The sequence below is a fragment of the Drosophila suzukii genome, chromosome X (genome assembly GCF_043229965.1).
Source record: "Drosophila suzukii chromosome X, CBGP_Dsuzu_IsoJpt1.0, whole genome shotgun sequence".
NCBI lineage: Eukaryota > Metazoa > Arthropoda > Insecta > Diptera > Drosophilidae > Drosophila > Drosophila suzukii.
The window spans coordinates 9,722,446-9,745,064 of NC_092084.1; the positions used below are offsets into that span (position 1 = coordinate 9,722,446).

The 22,619-nt window shown below is 41.4% G+C and overlaps 3 protein-coding genes across 3 annotated transcripts; 2 read left to right on the plus strand and 1 right to left on the minus strand.

Moving 5' to 3' along the window:
* Nucleotides 1–955: 955 nt before the first annotated feature.
* LOC108016691 (putative inorganic phosphate cotransporter) lies at nt 956–2,576 on the minus strand. Its single transcript, XM_017083414.3, has one exon. It carries the CDS (start codon nt 2,399–2,401, stop codon nt 986–988), a length of 1,416 nt encoding a protein of 471 aa, XP_016938903.2. The 5' UTR covers nt 2,402–2,576; the 3' UTR covers nt 956–985.
* Nucleotides 2,577–4,042: 1,466 nt separating this feature from the next.
* Nucleotides 4,043–4,714, plus strand: LOC108016718 (uncharacterized). The gene has a single exon (XM_017083445.3). The coding sequence runs from the start codon at nt 4,093–4,095 to the stop codon at nt 4,534–4,536; it is 444 nt and encodes a 147-aa protein (XP_016938934.2). The 5' UTR covers nt 4,043–4,092; the 3' UTR covers nt 4,537–4,714.
* An 11,534-nt stretch (nt 4,715–16,248) lies between these two features.
* Nucleotides 16,249–17,360, plus strand: Klf15 (Kruppel-like factor 15). Its single transcript, XM_017083460.3, has one exon. The coding sequence runs from the start codon at nt 16,382–16,384 to the stop codon at nt 17,273–17,275; it is 894 nt and encodes a 297-aa protein (XP_016938949.2). The 5' UTR covers nt 16,249–16,381; the 3' UTR covers nt 17,276–17,360.
* Nucleotides 17,361–22,619: the final 5,259 nt, after the last annotated feature.

Genomic DNA, 22,619 nt, shown 5'->3' on the forward strand with positions numbered 1-22,619 from the left:
ATGAAACTTAAGCTGCTTAAACTTGCCGAAACGCTTTTCTTTTTGGCCAACGAATGATGGAGACATCGGCGCCCACGTTTAACATGATTTTCGCGGGTAGGGGAACCTCCCTTTTTAGGTAGCGAAATTGAAAAGCTTAATGGATTACGAGTCAGAGATTAACTGGCTGAGTTTAAAGGTCCACGGAAATCGAAATTGATGCCAAACAAATCCCCGATAAATGGCTGTTCGATCTAAATTCATTGGACACAGGTAGTTACCTTCGTGTAAACTTCATGGCTGAACAAAACATCTGCAATTACATGTTACAGATGGTAAAACAAGATACTAAGCTCGCTAAATTTCTTTAAAAAATATTGACATTGTAGAGGGGTATTTAAAGTATCTAAGTTACTTCTTAAACTGGCGTTTGCATTTACAAAATAGCCACAAAAAATAGTTAACCACTTAGGCTTCCTCTTTCAATCATTACTGAACACAACTTTATAACTAAACTACATGTTATTTCAAAATGTGTCAAATAAATGAAATGAAAGCTTGAGAGATGTAACAAAAAATGTATATATAGTAAAACATTGAATGTTCTCGCTGGACATGGCCAAAAATGTTAGATTCGGCCGGCAGACGAGTTCGAATAAATCATTGTTAATTTACAAACGCCCTGTTGATGGCCTGACAATTTTCGGGTGTTGGCGAATGTTTTGGCCAAAACCATGACGAGGACAAGTGGCCATCGGATGCCTGCTAATTAGGCCCAGAAATGTGCCATAAAATAAATGGCACAAATGCGAAATTAAATGGCCCGACCAGGCCAAAGGACATGCGGCCATTTGATTGATGTCCTGATGGCCGCCGTTTCGGTTTCGGTTTTCAGATTCAGTTTCTATGTCTGTGGCCTTTGCCGCAACAGATTGTTCTATTTTCGGTTATTATATATGACTTTCTCGTACCCTTCTTCTTTTTTTTTTCTTTATTAATTTCGATTTTACCACTGCGGCTTGCCACTGGCAAATATATTGTAAAAGCTGGCAGTGAAAATGAAAACACCAGCGGCGATGAAAAAGACAATCCGCCAGTTTTCCACGCAGGGCCTCTGGTCGATCACATGACCGGCCACCATGGGAGCCAGCAGACCCACCAGATTGGCCACACAATTGGTGATGGAGATGAGAAAGCCGGCGAAGCGGGAGGAGAGATCCAAGTGGTTGATCTTGAAGCCGGAGTAGATGGCTCCGTTCAAGCCCATGCCGACTATGAAGATAAGGCAGGTGAGCCACAGGCTGTGGTGGACGAAGCCCACTGAGATCAGGGCCACGGCGGGTCCATACTGGCCCAAACTGTTCATCATCTTGCGGATCACGGTGATGGAACAGTTCCGCCGGATGAGGCAGTCGGCCAGTATGCCAAACATAATGGCCAAAATCCACATGGCCAGGTAGGGCAGCGAGGATATCAAGCCATTGGACTTGATGTTCACATCCAGCACTCTGTACATATAGGTGGGCAGCATGGTCATCAGCGTTTCATAGCCATAGTTCTGACCCGCATGGGCCACCAGAATGGCATAGAAGGCCGGTGACTTGGCTATGCCCAGGAAGGGTATCTTGCCCGTCTCCGCCGGCTGATTTTGCTGCCAAATGGCCTCCATGATGTGTTGCCGTTCCGCCTCCCGGATGCGAGTACTCACAGCCGGACTCTCCTGCACCAGCCAGATGAAGAGGATGCACCAGATGGTGCTGAGCAGTCCGAAGACATAGAATATGGATGGCCAGCCGCCATCGAAGCCATAGTGGGCCAGCAGACCACTCAGGGGCATGGAGACAATGGTCCCGAACTGGGCACCTGCATAGACCGCTGCTCCGGCCAGGGATCTCTCGTCGGGTGGCACCCACTGGGCCAGCAGGGAGTGCGAACAAGGTACTATGGGTCCTTCGCCCAGGCCCTGGATGAATCGCACCACACACAAGCCCACCGCACCACCCGATCTCGCCGAGATTGGGACAAAGAAGGCGGCCAGCGAATTGATCATCATGCCCCAGCCAAGGAAGTGCCGGGCACCGAAGTACTTGATCATCAGGCCGAAGGGTATCTGGGTAATCACATAGCCGTAGAAGAAGCTGGACAGGATGTAGCCCTGCAGCTTGTAGCTCCACACGAACTCCCCGTCCTCCAGCGACTGACCCACCGTGTCGGTGTCCGGATCCGAGATCGCCGTGTGGTTGACCATGGCCACAATGGCCACCGACATGTTCGTCCGCATCACATAGGCATTGGCCATGCCGGTGAAGAGCATCAGGACGACAAAGAAGCGGGTCTTCCGCCACCTGGGGATCTCCTTGTCGGTGGCATAGCGTTCCTTCCGATCCTTGACCCCCGCCACCTCGCCACCTCTGTCGGCCATCTCGAGGTTACTTGCCTGTTTTCTGGGTGGCAAGCTTATGGTCTCTAAACTGTGTCATTTGAGTATTTGTTGTGCAGCAAGAATGTGGTATTTACTTTGGCTAACAATGCTATTTCCACATTTTTCAGTAATTTAATTACACTCAAGGAAAACGTATGGGTTTTACGACCACTTGTATTTTGACGTCTAGGCAAAAGACCCATAAGACCCTGAAATTAAAAAAAAAAATTACTTTTAAAACCAAGAAATATTAACACTCTTAAAAGAATATAGTGAATCCAAAGGTTTGAAATTCAATTTAAATATCTATATATTTTTTTCAATATGTGATTTCATTATGCAGATATTTATTTTTACTGTTCCATTTCTTTCAGTGTAATACTACTTTTTAGTCAACTTATTAAATTCTTGGTATACTTTATACGTTCATAGTACTTCTTATCTCAAACATAATTTTTTAACGCTCTCATAACGTTAACGTACCTATAAAGAAAACCCTTAAGTGATTTTTTCAATAATATTAAAAAAATATTATGGTAGGGGGAAAAAAAACCCGAAGCATCGTTTAAACCCGTATTAAATTCATCCAGTCAAACGACTTCACACTAGATTACCCCGGCACGCAATCCGATACTTTGAAGCCCAGTCAGTCGATGGGGGAGAATCCTTTTCTGCTCGCTTTTGTCATTCATATCAATTTTGCATATTTTACGGCAGGCAAATGAAGCCATTGGCAAAACGAATGAATATGGCCGGAATCTAGGGGATTTACCATAAGTAGAATACAAGGGGTTAGTTTTTTTTTTTTGCGTAGGCGGCTCGGCAAAATTAAATTGGGTTTCTTCTAATGCAAACAACACAAATCCAATTGGATGCGGAAGTGAAGACAGGTTTAACCAGGGGTGAATTTATTTTCCAGCAGCTTACTAGTTCTAGAAGGGTTACTGTGGGAAAATGTTAAAATATTATTATAAATATCCTAAAGTTAAATTAAATCATTATAATAAATCTTTAATAATATAAGAGTATAATACTCGGCAATCTTTAATATCCTTAATGTTTTAGTAGCTGGTATAGCACTTATTTTACAACCCAGCGTAAGTAACTCAGCTGCGGTCCACTCAACAGCGATTTGGAGGGTGAATTAACCAAGTTCATGACTAATCCGCAAATTACTCCCAATTTTCGCTGAGAACCCGGCATTATCCCTGTAGGAATTGCGTGAAACACGGCTGCCGCAGAAGGGATTATAAGCAGGCGGCTTAAGCAGGACCAGAAAATACGGGGAAAAATGGCGGAAAAACCCCGGTGCTCGGATGACGACACCTTTGCGGCTGACCCGGACGGAGTCCTCACATCTCGTTTGCCATCCTTGCCAACGGGGCGTATTATGCGCTCACACACGACGCGCCGCCTGAGTTGATTACGTATACGCAGCGATGGCCCATGAGTTGATTACGACGCACTGGCGGCCGAAATGTATGCCAAGTAATTTGCATAAACCGCGAATCGGAGGCTCGCAGACAGACATTCGTTGACACAGATGATCGGCATCAAAGGAGGTGCGAATATCCAGCCGAGTATGCGAATATAATGAAGACTGCTTGGCCCTGCCGTAGTCCTCAGAGAAATCCAAAAAAAAACAAATAGGTTTATCGATTCGTTACCCCTTTTTCGTATATACATAAGTTATGAGTAGTTGGTCGGCTGATCGGGCTCCCAATATCCAAAACTATCGACACGGGGGATCGGAGTGCTGCTGGCTTAGGCATCCCATCTCCCCAGAGGACACGATGACCCGACTGGCCTTAAGGTATGACACCAGCATAGGTCACATATGCCGGGCCAATCGGATGCACTGGCAGGATGTCCTGCAGACACGTAGCCACATTTGGGTCCCAGTGCCCATTCGAAGGAATCAACGCCCAATAGAGGTCCAGGAATGTCAGCAGATCCCCGCCAGAAACGTAACGCCCATTTCCTTGGCCAGCCCAAAAAGCTTGCCACCCCATTTTTACCGCCAAAGTGCTCCAAATCCAAATCACTTTGCCGAGGAGGGAGATCCCCTGCTGATCACCACCAAAATCACATCGAGCAACCCTCTCAACCAGAGGCACTCGCCCGTTTTTCGCTGAATATTTCATTAGAAAACCACATTAGAAGGCAGCTGACAGGAGTTTCCTGACGGCGAACGTCGAATGTGCCACCACACAGAGCGAAAGAATCCACCAAATTGTCGGTATATGTGTAGTAAATATTTTAATATATCTGTAAATAAGTAAAAGTGTCCCTTAAGCCGATACCAGGAGTAACAGCATAAATATCACACAATTTCGAACTTTTTTTCACTGCCTAGAACATTTTACCCTCCATTTCTAGCAGCCTTTATCCTTCAGTTGCAGAATCCTACGTTTTTGCCCTTTTTGAGCTCTGTTGTCTGGCTTTTTGGTGGCTGCGGAAACAAAGGAGAGATGCGATGCCGAAAAAGTGAATGCAGGCGCTGTCGGCCGACAACCGCTACAACCTCCTGTCGCGCTGATTAGAAAACCCCCTTGGGGCTCCTTGCACAGAAATTGGCTCTTAATTGTGGCAGAAGTGAATTTGCCAGCAGCAGGATGCAATTAAGACATTCAGCGACGCTGCTGTTGCCGCTGTTGCTGCGATTTTCGCCCACTTAGCTGGACGTTTTGAGAAGCGCGTAGAGAGGCGCATTTACGCTTCACGCTGATCCCGGTAGGAAGTCCGTGTGCTCCTGTCCAGATAAGCGCGCCTGCTCATATTCAAATGCGAGTATTAACTAATCTGAACGAATGGGAAGCGAATGGGAAGCGAATGGGAGGTGATGGGTGGGTCAGGACACCCACTCATCCGGATGGCCCGCCTCGCAAAAAAGGACAACGGGGAATACGCGTACGTGCTCGTGTGATAAATTCACATTTTCCGGCTGACAAGCGGCAGCCAGGACAATCGGCCCGGCATTGATAGACACGAGGTCGAGGTGGGACGTGAAGCCAGGTGAAATGGCAGCCGTGAAACGTAGCGGAACGCCGGTGTCAAAAAGGAAGTGCCAACAAAAAAGCCACCAAAAAAATGCGAGCCACCAGTCGAAGTCGAGGGGCGGTGCAGAAATAAGAGAGGGGCACTCGTGGATGAGGCCACATTTTGTGCCTTTCCGACAGACGCAACTTTGAAATTGCTCTGATTATTCGGAGGCGAGGACGAAGGACACGGGATTGGAGAATCGAGAGTCGGGACTCGAGGTTTGGGTTTCGGGTCTCGAGAATCGAGAATCGGCACTCAACGGCATGTTGACAATGATAACGAAGTTGGCCACGGCTCTCTGGGTACACTCAGAGAAAAAGACCTCAGAAGATATGTCCTGGAATTCGACAAACATTTTAGAAAAGATTGTAAGCTCACCATATGGAATTGAACCCACACCTAGAATTTAAGTTAAGCAACATTTCTACCCAACTATTTTAAGGAACAATAAGGTTAAAATAATTTCAGGCAATGGAAAATTATACCAAATTAAATATTCGAAATTACTACAAATTTTCTTGATTTTTTATTGCCATTATTTTTTCTCCGTGCACAATTCGATGGGGCAATGGCGATGGGGCACAAAAACAAAAGCGCACATCGCCAAATATCAAATGTCGCATGCCGGCATTAATATTTCATGAGAAATCATAGTTTGCTGATGCGTATAATTCAAAGGAATTGCAATCTGAATTAATTTTTGAATGCCAAGCAGCCAGGTGGCATTTATATTGATTCGCTTTAGAATTTACATGGCTTGCCGCCCAATCGATTGATTGATGAGTGGGTCAGACAGTTCGATTTAATGGTGTCGATGGGGTGGTGTTGGTAGTGCTGGTGGTCGGTATACGATGGCACTGCATTCGGGTACACTCCGATATTTGCGGATCGATTCCCAGAAGTTGCACAAAGAACAAAGTTTTGCAAGCGAAACTCATTTATTTGTTTTCCGCCGTGACAGTTGAACCATGTAATTATACACAGACAGCCGGAGCTTCACTCTAACCATTCTGATATTCCCATTCCCATTCTGATTCCCCTTGGCTTCAGTTTCAGTTTCAGTTTCTGGCTTGGGTTTGGGTTCGGGTTCGGGTTCGGGGTTTTGAGGCGACTTATGAATTATGACAGTTTTGCACACCACGCACAACTTTTGGCCGGGCTTTCAAATAGAAATTATTAGAAAGTTTCCAGCGAAAGCGAAAAAGGGGGGGGGGGGGACAGCTGCATGGCATGAGATTAGTGCAATTGGGAGTGGGGATCGGAATCGGAATAGGAATAGGAATCGGATCTCTTTGAGAAGTGAAAAATGAGAAATGGCTGGGGGCCACAATCCAAGGCGTTTTCATATTGAACGTTTTGAAGGTTTTCGTTGAGTTTTTGATTTATGTCTGTTTGCCAGGGGAGCTGTGCAAGGCGGTGCTGCAATGTGGCATTGGGGATTATGTTCACAAATGGCACATATGGATGGGTTGGAAGCAGATGCAGCTATGCGACAATTGTCATCTGAGCGGATTTTTTATTTGCCACTGCTGGATTTTGGCCAATAACCAGATTATGAAGTTCTAACAAGCCAATGGTAATATATCTGTTACCATTGTAGAATAATGTTCTTAGAAAATAAACCAGTTGCTGGAATTTGCTTTTACTCTCGCTTGTTTTTAAGTACCTCTTAACTATATATGTTATGATTATTTTGGTTAAATATTATTTCTTAAACTTTTTTATGATAAATTTTAGAGTTTTAGGATCTTTATCAACCCAAACTACGAAACCACACATGTTATGTAATAATTTTGTTAACAAATTTCTTACGTGCTAAATCGTATGTCTTCAAGAAACTCTTGTACCACAATCTTAAGACCTGCAATACGTATACCCCACATAGCTGTTTAACCATTAACTGCATATTTATCGCATCGCATTCAAGACATCGCACATTTCGCACTGCCAATTATTAATTGCGAATTTCGAGGCGCTCTGGCGTCGCATGAAAAACAATCAACAATCATCATGACCAACTGGCCAGATGAAGGTTATTGAATTACATTAATGGTGGACGCTACGGGATTGGCCAAATGGGAGGTCCTGGGCTCTGGTTCCTGGGTCCTTTAAATGGAGGAGGAGGTGGAGGAGGTCCGGGGACAACGTCTTGAGTCGCACAGTCGGATTCACACTTGTACCGCCATCATCATCACCATCATCATTCATTCGTGCAATGTGGCATTCATTTATGCATTCATTCGCATCCCTCCTCGCACTACCTGTCTCTTTCGCCCCCCCCCCCACTCTACCCATCTCTTTCTTACCATCTCAGTCGCATCTTCGTTTATTCGCTCATTTAAGCATTCGTGTTGTCGTTTCAGTTTCAATTTGCCTTGGCAACATTTTCGCAAATGTCTTTTTAATTGATTCGCAGCGATGCGAATAAGAGACGAAAGAGACGGGTATATGTACATCTATATGCGATGCGAAAGAGATGGGTATAGAGCAAAAGTAAGAGGGTGTGAGAGAGAAAGGGAGATAGATCTACCTACCGGCTGCCGAGTGTAATTATAAATTGAATTAAAAGGCGCACATTTCGTCTTTTAATTCTGCTTGCTGCTTGAGCTTAATTAAAATTTCATTATGTCTCTCATATATATTCCCTTCGCTGAAGGATGACTGCGAAATAAGAAGGAGCAGCAGCAGCAGCAGCAGGAACAAAAAACTACACAGCGATATATGTATGCACAAAATATATTTGACAAGCAGCTTTACGAGCGAGCAGTAAAAATACTTGTTCTCCATTAATGTTCGCCTAATGCATGCATAGTGCCACTCCCCCCAAAAAAAAAACCCCAGCCCCTCCATATTATTATGCAAAAAAAGTGAAAAATACGAAAAAAGTACCAGAAAATACTGCCAGCAAAAAGGGCTTAAAAAAGAGAGAGTGAAATGGCAGCAGCGCAACTTGTCGACATGAAATGCTGTTGTCATTCTGTCTGGCAATTGCCCTTCTTGTTGTTGCTACTGTAGTTTATCGTCTTTGGTCTATATACGTACATGCAAACAGATAGTTTTATTATTATTTGCCAGTGTGTTGGTGTAGTTGTGTGGCCGTTGTTGTACTGTTGTTGTACGTTGTTGTACTGTTGTTGAGTTTATCCAATGCAGCATTGTTGTAACAAAGCATAGCATAGTTTTTAGCGCAAATCAAAATGATTGATGATGATGGCCGCTCTAGATCTTGCACCCCTCATATGAAATGCCCCGCCCACCATGTCATGTTCTCCCCCCCTCCCCCCTCCTCCTCCTGCTACAACAACAATGGCAGCAACAACGCCTACACCAACGGAAACAAAAAACAATAGCTACATCCACTTGACAGTTATGGCTGCTGATATGCTGCAAATAAACTAAATAAATCCTCTTTTGTGTAATGTCATTTTTGTGCCACTTTGTTTTCAAGGCAAGCGTGCCCCAAGTCAAGGGCGTAGTTAGGTATGGAAAGGGGGGACCCCTTATTTATTATTATTATTACTTATTTTAAATACCATTTATTTATAATATTTTTAGTAATTTATTATTTTTAAAAACTCTACTGGATTATACTATTGTTAATATTATTAAATAAGTTCAAATGAAATAAAACATATACATTTAAACTTTAAATTTATCATAAATTTTTTTTAAACTATTATCTTTTTTATCATCTACCCCACTGGTGAAAATCCTGCCTACGCCCTTGCCCCATGCAGTGAATTTCCCATAAAAACGAAAGAGAGAGCGAACTTTGACACTGGCATTGTCTGTTTCAATTTCAATTGTAAATTGACACAGATCCCGAAAGTAGGCAACAAATCGTGGGGTTCTTGGAAAAGCACGAGGGCTCACCACATGGCACTTCATTAACTTCGTGGGGCAGCAACATAAACACAGGCACACAAATTGGCCAATCGCTTGAGTGAAGGATTATTTGCCCTTTGCCCTTTTGGTGGAACTAACAGCCCCCTCTCCCCCCCTCAACACCATCAGCATTCCGGAAACCCCCCACGTCCCCCCTCCTTCATATTAATATTAGGCATACTTGCACTGCAGCTGCTTGTGGTAATGAGTGGGTGGCTGGGCGAATTTCGACTGCGGCTGCCCCTGCGGTCGTTGCAAGCAGCTGCAACAAAACCCCAAATTGTTTAGCATATGCAGGGGGGGGGGGGGGGGGGGCAGCCACCCAGTAACGCCCCCTTTCGCTGTTCCAACTCCTTTGGAGCGTTCAGCAATTCGGACATGTTAATAATGTTGACTTCTTGGCCATGCCAAAGCCATTCAACCAGTTATAAATTAAACGCTGTTTAAGCTCTTAATTATAGGCAGAAACATAAGCTGATGAGCTTAAGAATTTAAAAATTTCCTTGGAAAATAATCTTCGGTACCTGACTGAAAAATCTGGCTATCAAATGTATATTACTGCGTTATCGATGTCCCAATTTAATGGTGCAAACCTTTTCTTTTTTACTTTTACATTAAAACCTTTTCACATTTTTAGTGCGTACACACTGGTAAAATCACGTTTTGACACTTTAAACTGTTAACAAATTGATTGATTTTCTATAACAATATTTGTCTTATGAGACAAATAATATGAATTTAGCTGAATGTACCAATAAGTTGCCAATGAAATTCACCTATTGGTTATAAAAAAAAAAGTGTGACCACACTTTATTGTGTAATAGGCGACTATCGATACATTATTATTTGCAAGTCTGCCGATTACTACGTATTTAACATTACGTAACGTAATTTGCTAACCTGATTTCCTGTGAACTTTGCTGACTAAGCACATTTATAACCTAATCTTCTGCCATCTCCTTCATCGTTCGATTCGTCTTCGCGCAATTAAGTCGACAACTTCTCCAGAAAAAAACTTAAAAAGCCGAATTTATTCTTTATTTTCGCAATGATCTCGACAATTATATTCTTGGCTGTACCAGTGGTTGCGGTTATTTTCTACGTTTACTTTAATTTGTCCTCAGTGGCCAGCAAGAGTAGTGAATTTAATCGCATTACCGAAGTGCTTACGCTGGAAAAGATGATCCAGCAGGTATGTCAATGTGGCCTAGGAGAAAAAACCTGTGACGAGGAACTGGAGGCCCTTAGGCGAAATCTCGTGGCGACTTTCCGAGGGGACGTGATTAGGCAGCATATCAAAGAAGCTCGTAAAAATTCCCGGAAAATCGTAAGTTATCTTTATTTGTCGTTTCTACTGGCGGCGTTACCTAACAATCTAAATATACCTAGAAATAACTGCATGGAGAAGCCTGGAGTCGCATCTCGGACGTCGAGCTGTTCTTTTAGCCCAGGGGACCCGAGTTCTAGAGGTAGCACCCGCCAAACCACCAGTTAACAACGCCGATTAAATGTGATATGATATGATGTGATCATTAAATATTTTACAATGGCTGAAATGTTTACCAGAACTTTCTTTTCAAGAGGTTATTCCCACCAGCTCCCATCACTTTCGGCTGTCATACTTATTGTAATACCCACTGTTCTACAAGTCGGGCCAACATCGAGCTGAGCTATTAGGGAAAAACCCAGGACCCAAAACCCCGTTTTCTGTGTGTGTGCCAATCTGTAGGCACTTTGCACTAAACATAAATTTCCCAGCAGTTTGACACGACACGGAGAAAACTCAAATTATATGCGAGTACATGGATAGGGCGTGTGTGCTTGAGTGTGTGTGTGTGGGTAGGCACACGCACACCCTGACAGCCGTGCGTGCCTGCGTGTGTGTGTGTGTAGAACAAGCCTTCAAATTCCCTCGGGGACTTTGGCAGAGTGCAATGTCTGTCAACACTAATTGTTGGCTCCTGCTCAGCCGCCCGACTGCTGTCTTTTGCTACAATAATGTCGTGTGTTCTCGTGGCCGTAGATGTATTCCGGTGTCAGGACCCGGCCCCTCTAATACAGCCTGTTTCCAGGACCTACCCCGCGCCCTCCCCGGTCCGCTGTCCACAGCCTGGTGTGTTAATCCAGCTTACTAGTCCGTACACTAAGGGAAAACCACAAGCTACTGGCCCTGTGTAGCCTTACCTTTCTAACATAACTATATTAAATACACAGTAACCTCTATAAGCAGACCTCTTAAGATTTTGGTAGGACATGTATTGGATATGAAAGTCCATGGAATGACAATAGATTCAAAGCATATAACTACATAGTTTTGACAGGTTCTTATATTGGTATATTATATTGGTTCTTAAAATATCCTATTATAATACAGGAAACCAACGACTTCTGCATTCATTTAACTTTACCTTGCTTATTATAACTAAACGATGTTGATTATACAGAAACCTCCTGATTTTGATACAACATGTATTAAATCCGAGTAGTCCATTGTATTAATATATAGGTATTATTTAATAAAATATATTATATAGAGTCACATTCATGTGGTACTACATTTCAAGAGCTTAGGTAAATTATAGATCAACATTTTTTTTAATAAACTTTTAAAAGTGAGAAGGAAATTTAAAAAATATTATTTATTCTCTGGTAATATAATTTATAGAAACTTATTAATCATATCCTTAACTTTCCTTATTGTTTCCATCTTATTGAGATGTAAATCCTTAAAGATTCTTAATTGTATTTTATATATTTCGAATTTTAGATTGCAAGGTATAAAATCGTATTGGATGTGCCTGCTTAACCTGTGGTTAACCAATTTCGCTACATCTTTTTTCTCCCTGTAGACTTTGAGACAGGAGCAACGATGTCCTGGGATGTCGGCATTAGCTGCGCCCGCTGCAAACCGAATAGCTCAATTTTGGTGGCGAGGACAAGACAAATACTAGGGGTTGTACTACACAACACTAATACTAATGCTCATACTAATGCCTCCTCGGGCCGGGTGTCTAATTAAATTGGGTCAAACCAGTTAACTCACTTGTCTTTGGATTACGTTTGCATCTGACTTAAGCTCGGTGGTGCTGGGGATCTCTGGATCGCCTATATTGTAGATATTTTCCTTACTTTCACCTGGAACCTTCCGCTCGACTTGTCGAAAAATTGCTTTTTCCTGAGGACATATATAACAAATTGCTTTCAGGCTGTGCCGCTGCTGTCCTCAAAATCAAATTATTGTCCTGGTTAGCACCGCACCGACATACATACATATAGACACACACTGAGGATATAGAATATTGTCTTTGGCGAGTTTATTAAAACTTTGCTGTACCACCACCGACCAGAATCGAGAGTTGGACTTGGTGGCAGGAAACTTTTGACCTGTTGCTGTAACAAACTGACTTTGAGGCACTGCAGCTGGAAGGCAGTGGAGCTCCTCCAGGAGCCACGCCCACTCCGTTGGTCCTTTCGTCCTTGCGGAAAGTTGGCAGCCAAGTTTGCAGCGCTTCTTGGCTAAATTGTGTAATTAATTGGGAATGCCAGGCTGAACAGGACAATGCTGGACCTTGGCCTGTTGGCGTTTTAAAATTCCATCAATTAAATTTTGGCAACTTGTTTGTTCGCCCTTGCTCTCTGAATTAACAATTTTACATGCTCCTTGACTCTTGACTGTGATTTAAAAACGAATTTATATTTTATTTCAAAATCATTTAAAATAATTTTATAAAAGCTTTCATCAAAATGTAATTCCAATTAGTTGATAAAAGCCGAGCCTTTGTAATATGCTTGTAATTACCTCCAATTACGAGGACATTTGTGCTCCAGTTTCTTTTCATCCCTAATCAAGCCAATAAACTCTTCCACAATCACAGTCAAATTTCCGACTAAAATCTTTTCGGCCACCGAAATTGATTCAATTAGTGCTCACACACATATGCGAAAGTAACTAGGTCACTTAGCTTTAATCCGATTTGGTTGAGAAAGTAATCGATACTTAGCACAAGGATTATAAATATAAATTTGACATGTGGCATGCAGGGGAATTTAGATGTCGAGAGCTGAGGCAATAAATGCCCATAATCACAGGACACGAGGGACAAGTTTAAGATACAGATACAGCTAACGGATACAGCTACAGCTACAGATACCGATTTAATTTGCCACAACAGTAAGCCGCACAACATCGTTCTTCTTTCTTCGCCGAAGCCGGAATTCGCAACTGAAAGGCAAAACAAACTTGTCTAATCCAATGAAAACAAGCAGCTCAGCTGCGATTGATAAGGGCAAGTCGGACTAACTAGGCAACCGAAGCGATTCCGTAACCCCAACCCAACTTTCAGATATATATATATATATATGTATATCCTGACAACCGCTTAGTTCATTTGAGTGCTGCCAGGACGACAAGGACAATAATATCGTCCGGTTTTTGGCTTTAAGTCTTCGGATTTGCCTAGTAAATACTTTGGCAACCGGCTTCAGAATGTCCAGCTTAAGTGAGTTGCAGTTGAAGTTGGAGTTTTTGGGGGTTCGACTGAGCTGAGGTGACAACATTTTGCCAAGCGCAATTTGCAGTAAAATTGTATGCATAATTTCCGTTATGACACTGCGGTGCACCCAAACACACACGTTTGAAGAGAGAAATGTATTTCCAGTTAGATGCATAGATAAATGTGGTTAAACATTCCCATACACTGGCAGAAAAGTAATGCCTGCAATTGGTACTAAAATTGCTATCACTTAAAAAAGTATTCTAACCATTCAGGTCCTTTGGAAAGTGGTTATAATACAATTTTAGGTAGGATTATTAACAGATCTTAATTTTTCCATATATTTAATTCATTTTGAGACTGCCAGTATATATATATTATATTTTCCAGTGCATGTTTATTTTGCCTATGGATCTGTAAGTAAGTGGACTTGAAGCTATGGCAAAATACCAGAGATGCCTGCAGGCGGCATACTAATTTATGTTATCCTCACCATTTCACTCCGGCCACACAAAAGAGGATACCTACATATATGATGGAGAAATCAGAGTCGCAATACTCGGCAGTAATTACAAATGGCCCGAGTCGAAGTCGCAGGCAGATCCCACAATTAAGGATCCGGAACACCAGATTCCAGAATCCAGAATCCAGAACCCAGACCAGTTGATATCCCTTAAATCCTTTTAATGCCCCCGCGCAGCCTTTGATTTTTGCAATATCAATTAGCGTAAAACGCGTAGGCCGCCAAAAACTGGCGAAAAGTGGTCGGGGGGCATTACAGCCCATAAGGATTTACAGCTGCTGATTATTTCATTAGGCGAAAGTAAATTTAAACGCCAGCCGCACGTTAAATTTATGTTAATTTCCAAAGGGCTGCCAGCCAAAAGGGATGCCCCAATGGCATAGACAAGGCTCAGGAGTTGGGGAAACTGAGATTGAAACTGGAACAGACAGGCTGGGAAATGTAGATTGTAGGGGGAAAAATGGGGTGAATATACAGGGGATAGATGGTAGAACTTTATTACAGTGTATGCATAATTGTATGTTAATTGGGTATTTTTTTTTTTAATATTTTTCAGTATACTTTAAATGTATCTTAAACTTGCTAAAGCTTTTTAAAGCAGCATTGAAAGTCAAAAATGTTCATGCTAAACAACTTAATTAAAAAGGAGTAATATTAACATTTCTTACAAAATTATAAGTATCTATCTAAAAGATTATAGTGTTCTGAAAACCTATCCATATAAAAGGCAAGATAAATATAAAATAAATGTTAAATGTTAAATGCTATCAACCAAACTGCCTGCAAATAATTAGAACGTCATCTAGAAAATTTCCCAAAATTACTATCTGTGTTTTGGTTAAAAAGGCATCTGAAAAAATTCCCCAAAAGTATCTATCTCAATTTAAGAGAGTCCCATATGCTGCAAATGGACCGCTGCCAGGCCGAGATGCACACCCAAATTCCAGATAGATAACTTTCCGTGAACTTAATGCCACACATATCTGCGGCTCACTTGACACACATACACGCACTTGTTGTGCTCGGATTTACTGATCGACGGGGAATATCCATCCCCCCGGGCATTTCTAGTTCGCCAGTAATAATCCATTAATTAACAACAAATTTGTATTGATTGTCCGGCGACCAAAACAGAAAACAAACGAGTGAGATGGCACGAAGGGGTGAGAGGGAGACGGAGATGGTGCGATCAGGTGCCGTCGGCCATAGATTATATAGCTATATAGCTTGCCGATCTCTGGCCTGACACGGCTTGGCACTCGGCACTTGTCACCGATCCCATATCGAACCGACTCCAATCCAATACCCCTGACCGTTTCCCGTACCCGGCCACCAAAAACCCCGGCACATGTGTCGCCGATCAATGGCAAACATCTGGCGCAGTCGCTATATGGATGGATATTGTATCTTTATCTCGGCGGGACTAATGAAGCCGGCAGCGGGTTAGATACGTTCTTCGCCGGCTAATTATTCCCCAAGGGATCCTGGCCACGAATCACTGGAAGCGATCGAGCCACGATCGCAGTGAGTGCATCTCTGGGTACCCAGTGTTTTACAGAGGTATGCTGTTTTTAAGAAAGGAGTATCTCATTTATTTAATTCTTAAGAATATTGGATGTAATATAAAATATAGCAAAATAATGTTGAGAATGTAAACTTTATAATAACATTTTTTTAGCTAATGACATTTAAATCGTTGTTATTTTACAATAAATCATTATACATATATCATATTCCTAGTATTTCGATTTGTATCTATATTAATATTCTATAATTTATTATTTTTCTATTTAATATCTTAATTTTTTCGATTCTACACATATATATTAATAATATTTTTAATATTTTATAGAAGTAGTCAAAATTAAATGAAATGAAATATTACAAAATAGGGCACCCGATAGTTGGAAGCCCTGCGATTACTGCACAGATACGATGGTTCTCATCAATATTTCTGACGTCTGTCACTCTGGACACTCCGTTCCGTAGATATTATAAATATTTGGACACTCAACCGGAGACCGCTCATTTGCGATCATGGACTTCTTTGCGACGGGTGGATTCCAGCAGCTTTACAGCGATTTGGACGAGGAGCCACTGGCCGGTGGCGATGCCCTGCTGAATAATGCCTCCAATTTGGTGGACTTCGAGTGCCCCTATGCCATGGATAACAGTTTTGCCGCCGACAGTGGTCACCTGGATGTGGAGCAATCGGATTACTATGGCATCATCACGCTGGACAGCAATAATAATGGAAATATCCAGGTGGAACTGCCCTACTCGGAGGATCCTTCCCTGTTTATAGACTTCAATGAACTGACTGTGTGTCCGCCGGATTTAAGTGACTGGGAACAGCGGCTATTGGATAACTATGTGGAGATTCCGGAACTGGTGGACTTTCTCCCAGAGCGAACGCCACTCTGCACGGATAACTGTGCAGATTTTCTGGAGGAGAGTAATAGCAATCTCCGGCTGGCGGGGCCACCACCTGAGATTAGTAGTAGTCCTGGGAGTCCAGCGGAATCAACTGCCCCACCAGCACCACCTGCCCTCCAGATGAGCGAGAATGCCGCCGGCGAACGGGGCTACCTTTGCACCTTTGGGAGCTGCGAAAAGATCTATGCCAAGCCCGCCCACCTGAAGGCCCATCTGCGGAGGCATCTGGGCGAGAAGCCCTACGTCTGCAGTTGGCCAGATTGCGTCTGGCGCTTCTCCCGATCCGATGAACTGGCCCGCCACAAACGCTCCCACTCGGGGGTGAAGCCCTACAAGTGTGACTACTGCTCCAAGTGCTTCGCCAGGTCGGATCACCTCACCAAACACCGGAAGGTCCACGAGAGGCGACTCCAGGCTGCCTCCAGAGCCGGCAGACTCATTTCTGATGACCTCTATGCCGTGCGACCCGGTCGAAAGCGAAAAAACCAGCTATAAATATGCCATTCTTAAGAACCCTCTTAGTTTAGGTTGTCCAAAAAATCACAAATAGATCTAAAGCCAGCCCCATTTTTTGTTTATTTTATTTCTTAGTTAATTATACAACTAAAATTAAAATGCTGGTGTTTTTTATTAACAATCAAACGGTGATAAGAGTTAATATTTCTTTCCTCATTAGTTAATCAATTTAAAATAGTATACAGTGTAAGTACGGCAGGCTTCAATGGATTAATAAGTATTGCTGTTTTTCACAAGCATGTGATTAAATTATGAAAATCATAAACCAATGATAATTCATTTAAGTGCGCGTATATGATTTAATTAAATCGTTAATCGAATTTATTAATATAATGAAATACGTTCAATTTGCATTTTAATAATATTCTTTAGTTGCCCAACAGTAGGCGGTGAGTATAACTTCATAAATTGAGTGGTGGGTAAACATATATTTTAAACTCACAACAGAAACCACTTCAACAATATGGCTTTGACACCAATCAAACTTGATATACCCTCGACAATAAAAACAATCCATTCATCCAAGCTTCTTTTGAAAGAATTGAGTCAAATGCCCATTGGATGTCCCCTGGAAAATTGTCGTGACTTGGTGTCTCCACTGGATTTACTTGACCACCTGAAGGAGAATCACCGTTTGCACTCACCTGGTGATTCATATTTGCACCTGGCCTTCGAGTCAGAACGCTGCCTCCTGACTTTTGACACCTCGCAACTGCCTTTGCGAAGAACCATTTGCCTGGGTGTTCTACTTTTTGGCGGTAAGCGTGAAGATGTGGGAGCACTACCCGGAATTCGAGGATTCTGCCGCCCCAGTCGTCTGCCACCGAATAGGGGTTTAGATCCGGTCTGCTGTTACAAAAATATTCGTCAGATCGATGAATGCCATACCTCGTTGAACTCGTTGCTTAATTTCCAATCCATTGGCATTCAAGCCTGAAAAATTTTAATTTTTGACATTTTTTTCAAAAAATCACGATGCACCCCCTGTAAAAAATGCGAAAAAAGGTCAAAAAATAAATTTTCCTTTAAATGATTGGGATCGTTAGCATGGCTAGCAAGCTGTTTAAAACAGTCGGCCTTTTAGCTGTACGCCTTCATTTGGCTAAACAACGATCGAAAAACTGGAAAGAAAAATCGCATTTTTGACTAAAATGTGAATCTCGTGTTTTTGAACAAAATCTGAAACCCATTTTTTCGCCATAAAAATTTAGTATTTTGGCTGCTGTAACAAAAATATTCGTCAGATCGATGAAAGCCATACCTCGTTGAACTCGTTGCTTAATTTCCAATCCATTGGCATTCAAACCTGGAAAATTTTAATTTTTGCCATTTTTTTTTAAAATCACGATGAACCCCCTGAAAAAATGCGAAAATGGGTCAAAAAATCAATTGCCCTTAAAGTGATTGGGATCGTTAGCATAGGAAGCAAGCTGTTCAAAACAGTCGGCCTTTTAGCTGTACGCTACGTACTACGATCGAAAAACTGAAAAGAAAAATCGTATTTTTGACTAAAATGTGAATCTAGTGTTTTTGACCAAAATCTGAAACCCATTTTTTCGCCATAAAAATTCAGTATTTTGGCTGCTGTAACAAAAATATTCGTCAGATCGATGAATGCCATACCTCGTTGAACTCGTTGCTTAATTTCCAATCCATTGGCATTCAAACCTGGAAAATTTTAATTTTTGACATTTTTTTCAAAAAATCACGATGAACCCCCTGAAAAAATGCGAAAATGGGTCAAAAAATAAATTTTCCTTTAAATGATTGGGATCGTTAGCATGGCTAGCAAGCTGTTCAAAACAGTTGGCCTTTTAGCTGTACGCCTTCATTTGGCTAAACTACGATCGAAAAACTGAAAAGAAAAATCGTATTTTTGACTAAAATGTGAATCTAGTGTTTTTGACCAAAATCTGAAACCCATTTTTTCGCCATAAAAATTCAGTATTTTGGCTGCTGTAGCAAAAATATTCGTCAGATCGATGAATGCCTTACCTCGTTGAACTCGTTGCTTAATTTCCAATCCATTGGCATTCAAACCTGGAAAATTTTAATTTTTGACATTTTTTTCAAAAAATCACGATGAACCCCCTGAAAAAATGCGAAAATGGGTCAAAAAATAAATTTTCCTTTAAATGATTGGGATCGTTAGCATGGCTAGCAAGCTGTTCAAAACAGTCGGCCTTTTAGCTGTACACCTTCATTTGGCTAAACTACGATCGAAAAACGGAAAAGAAAAATCGTATTTTTGACTAAAATGTGAATCTCGTGTTTTTGACCAAAATCTGAAACCCATTTTTTCGCCATAAAAATTCAGTATTTTGGCTGCTGTAACAAAAATATTCGTCAGATCGATGAATGCCACACCTCGTTGAACTCGTTGCTTAATTTCCAATCCATTGGCATTCAAACCTGAAAAATTTTAATTTTTGACATTTTTTTCACAAAATCACGATGCACCCCCTGAAAAAATGCGAAAATGGGTCAAAAAATAAATTTTCCTTTAAATGATTGGGATCGTTAGCATGGCTAGCAAGCTGTTCAAAACAGTCGGCCTTTTAGCTGTACGCCTTCATTTGGCTAAACTACGATCGAAAAACTGAAAAGAAAAATCGTATTTTTGACTAAAATGTGAATCTCGTGTTTTTGACCAAAATCTGAATTCCATTTTTTTCGCATTAAAAATTCAGTATTTTGGCTGCTGTAACAAAAATATTCGTCAGATCGATGAATGCCATACCTCGTTGAACTCGTTGCTTAATTTCTAATCTATTGGCATTCAAACCTGGAAAATTTTAATTTTTGACATTTTTTTCAAAAATTCACGAGGCTCCCCCTGAAAAAATGCGAAAATGGGTCAAAAAATAAATTTTCCTTTAAATTATTGGGATCGTTAGCATGGCTAGCAAGCTGTTCAAAACAGTCGGCCTTTTAGCTGTACGCCTTCATTTGGCTAAACTACGATCGAAAAACTGGAAAGAAAAATCGTATTTTTGACTAAAATGTGAATCTCGTATTTTTGACCAAAATCTGAAACCCATTTTTTCGCCATAAAAATTCAGTATTTTGGCTGCTGTAACAAAAATATTCGTCAGATCGATGAATGCCACACCTCGTTGAACTCGTTGCTTAATTTCCAATCCATTGGCATTCAAACCTGAAAAATTTTAATTTTTGACATTTTTTTCACAAAATCACGATGCACCCCCTGAAAAAATGCGAAAATGGGTCAAAAAATAAATTTTCCTTTAAATGATTGGGATCGTTAGCATGGCTAGCAAGCTGTTCAAAACAGTCGGCCTTTTAGCTGTACGCCTTCATTTGGCTAAACTACGATCGAAAAACTGAAAAGAAAAATCGTATTTTTGACTAAAATGTGAATCTCGTGTTTTTGACCAAAATCTGAATTCCATTTTTTTCGCATTAAAAATTCAGTATTTTGGCTGCTGTAACAAAAATATTCGTCAGATCGATGAATGCCATACCTCGTTGAACTCGTTGCTTAATTTCCAATCCATTGGCATTCAAACCTGGAAAATTTTAATTTTTGACATTTTTTTCAAAAATTCACGATGCACCCCCTGAAAAAATGCGAAAATGGGTCAAAAAATAAATTTTCCTTTAAATGATTGGGATCGTTAGCATGGCTAGCAAGCTGTTCAAAACAGTCGGCCTTTTAGCTGTACACCTTCATTTGGCTAAACTACGATCGAAAAACTGGAAAGAAAAATCGTATTTTTGACTAAAATGTGAATCTCGTATTTTTGACCAAAATCTGAAACCCATTTTTTCGCCATAAAAATTCAGTATTTTGGCTGCTGTAACAAAAATATTCGTCAGATCGATGAATGCCATACCTCGTTGAACTCGTTGCTTAATTTCCAATCCATTGGCATTCAAACCTGAAAAATTTTAATTTTTGACATTTTTTTCACAAAATCACGATGCACCCCCTGAAAAAATGCGAAAATGGGTCAAAAAATAAATTTTCCTTTAAATGATTGGGATCGTTAGCATGGCTAGCAAGCTGTTCAAAACAGTCGGCCTTTTAGCTGTACGCCTTCATTTGGCTAAACTACGATCGAAAAACTGAAAAGAAAAATCGTATTTTTGACTAAAATGTGAATCTCGTGTTTTTGACCAAAATCTGAATTCCATTTTTTCGCCATAAAAATTCAGTATTTTGGCTGCTGTAACAAAAATATTCGTCAGATCGATGAATGCCATACCTCGTTGAACTCGTTGCTTAGTTTCCAATCCATTGGCATTCAAACCTGGAAAATTTAAATTTTTGACATTTTTTTCAAAAATTCACGATGCACCCCCTGAAAAAATGCGAAAATGGGTCAAAAAATAAATTTTCCTTTAAATGATTGGGATTGTTAGCATGGCTAGCAAGCTGTTCAAAACAGTCGGCCTTTCAGCTGTACGCCTTCATTTGGCTAAACTACGATTGAAAATCCACTGAGAAAAGAGTACTTTTGAATCGGAATCCCTTTGGCTGGCATAAGGACGTCCCATCCGTTATGCACTGTCATATCGCATACTTTACGGCTTTCAGGGCGAGTGCTTTTGTACAGTTGAAGTGAATTTACAGCGCAACTTGCCTGTATAATGGCATTTACTTTATGCAAACATTGCCGAGGAACACAGCCTCAAGGAGTCCGCGCTGCAGGAGCCAACAACAACAATTATTGCCCCACTCATTAAGGCAAACGGCACTGCACTGCACTGCACAGGACCTCCTGCTTATTCGAAAGTAATTAGCATAAAAATAAATACCACTCATTAAGTCATGTTGTTTTTATCTATTTACTGGTTGATATTGCCGTCGTAAGAGTCGTTGGTTTTGTTTTTCTTTTTGTTTTTGTTTCTGTTGGTGTTGATGTCCTACCCCCATTGGCAGTCCCCAGTCCCCAGAAAGGAGAAGTCCTGGTGGCAGGACCTCCATTGAGACGACAAGAGGGCAACTGGCGTTATTTGCATAGATGCAGCCACTGTGGAACTGGTTCAATTAGCCCCAGAGTCTGGGTTTACCGAAGAGGGTGATGAAAAATTGAGGAGATAGGTGGCTGCAAGTGGGACATTATGCACATATCGATCCCAGGAGAGCAGCTGAATTTTATATATATTTATGCAGGAAATAATATTAGGGTTTTCACATATATGCTTAACACATTAAACACATTACAGTACCTTTCTGACAATCAATATATTTCAAAATTACTCAATTTCGTAATATTTTCACTTCTTCCGTACACCATAAAAAAGTGAACTCCTCTTCGCTGTAAGCAAACGTAATCCCACACCTGAAAACCTTTGA

Coding starts and splice junctions, on each gene's coding strand:
- Klf15 (XM_017083460.3), top strand. CDS start 16,382: ATGGACTTCTTTGCGACGGGTGGATTCCAGCAGCTTTACAGCGATTTG.
- LOC108016718 (XM_017083445.3), top strand. CDS start 4,093: ATGAGTAGTTGGTCGGCTGATCGGGCTCCCAATATCCAAAACTATCGA.
- LOC108016691 (XM_017083414.3), bottom strand. CDS start 2,401: ATGGCCGACAGAGGTGGCGAGGTGGCGGGGGTCAAGGATCGGAAGGAA.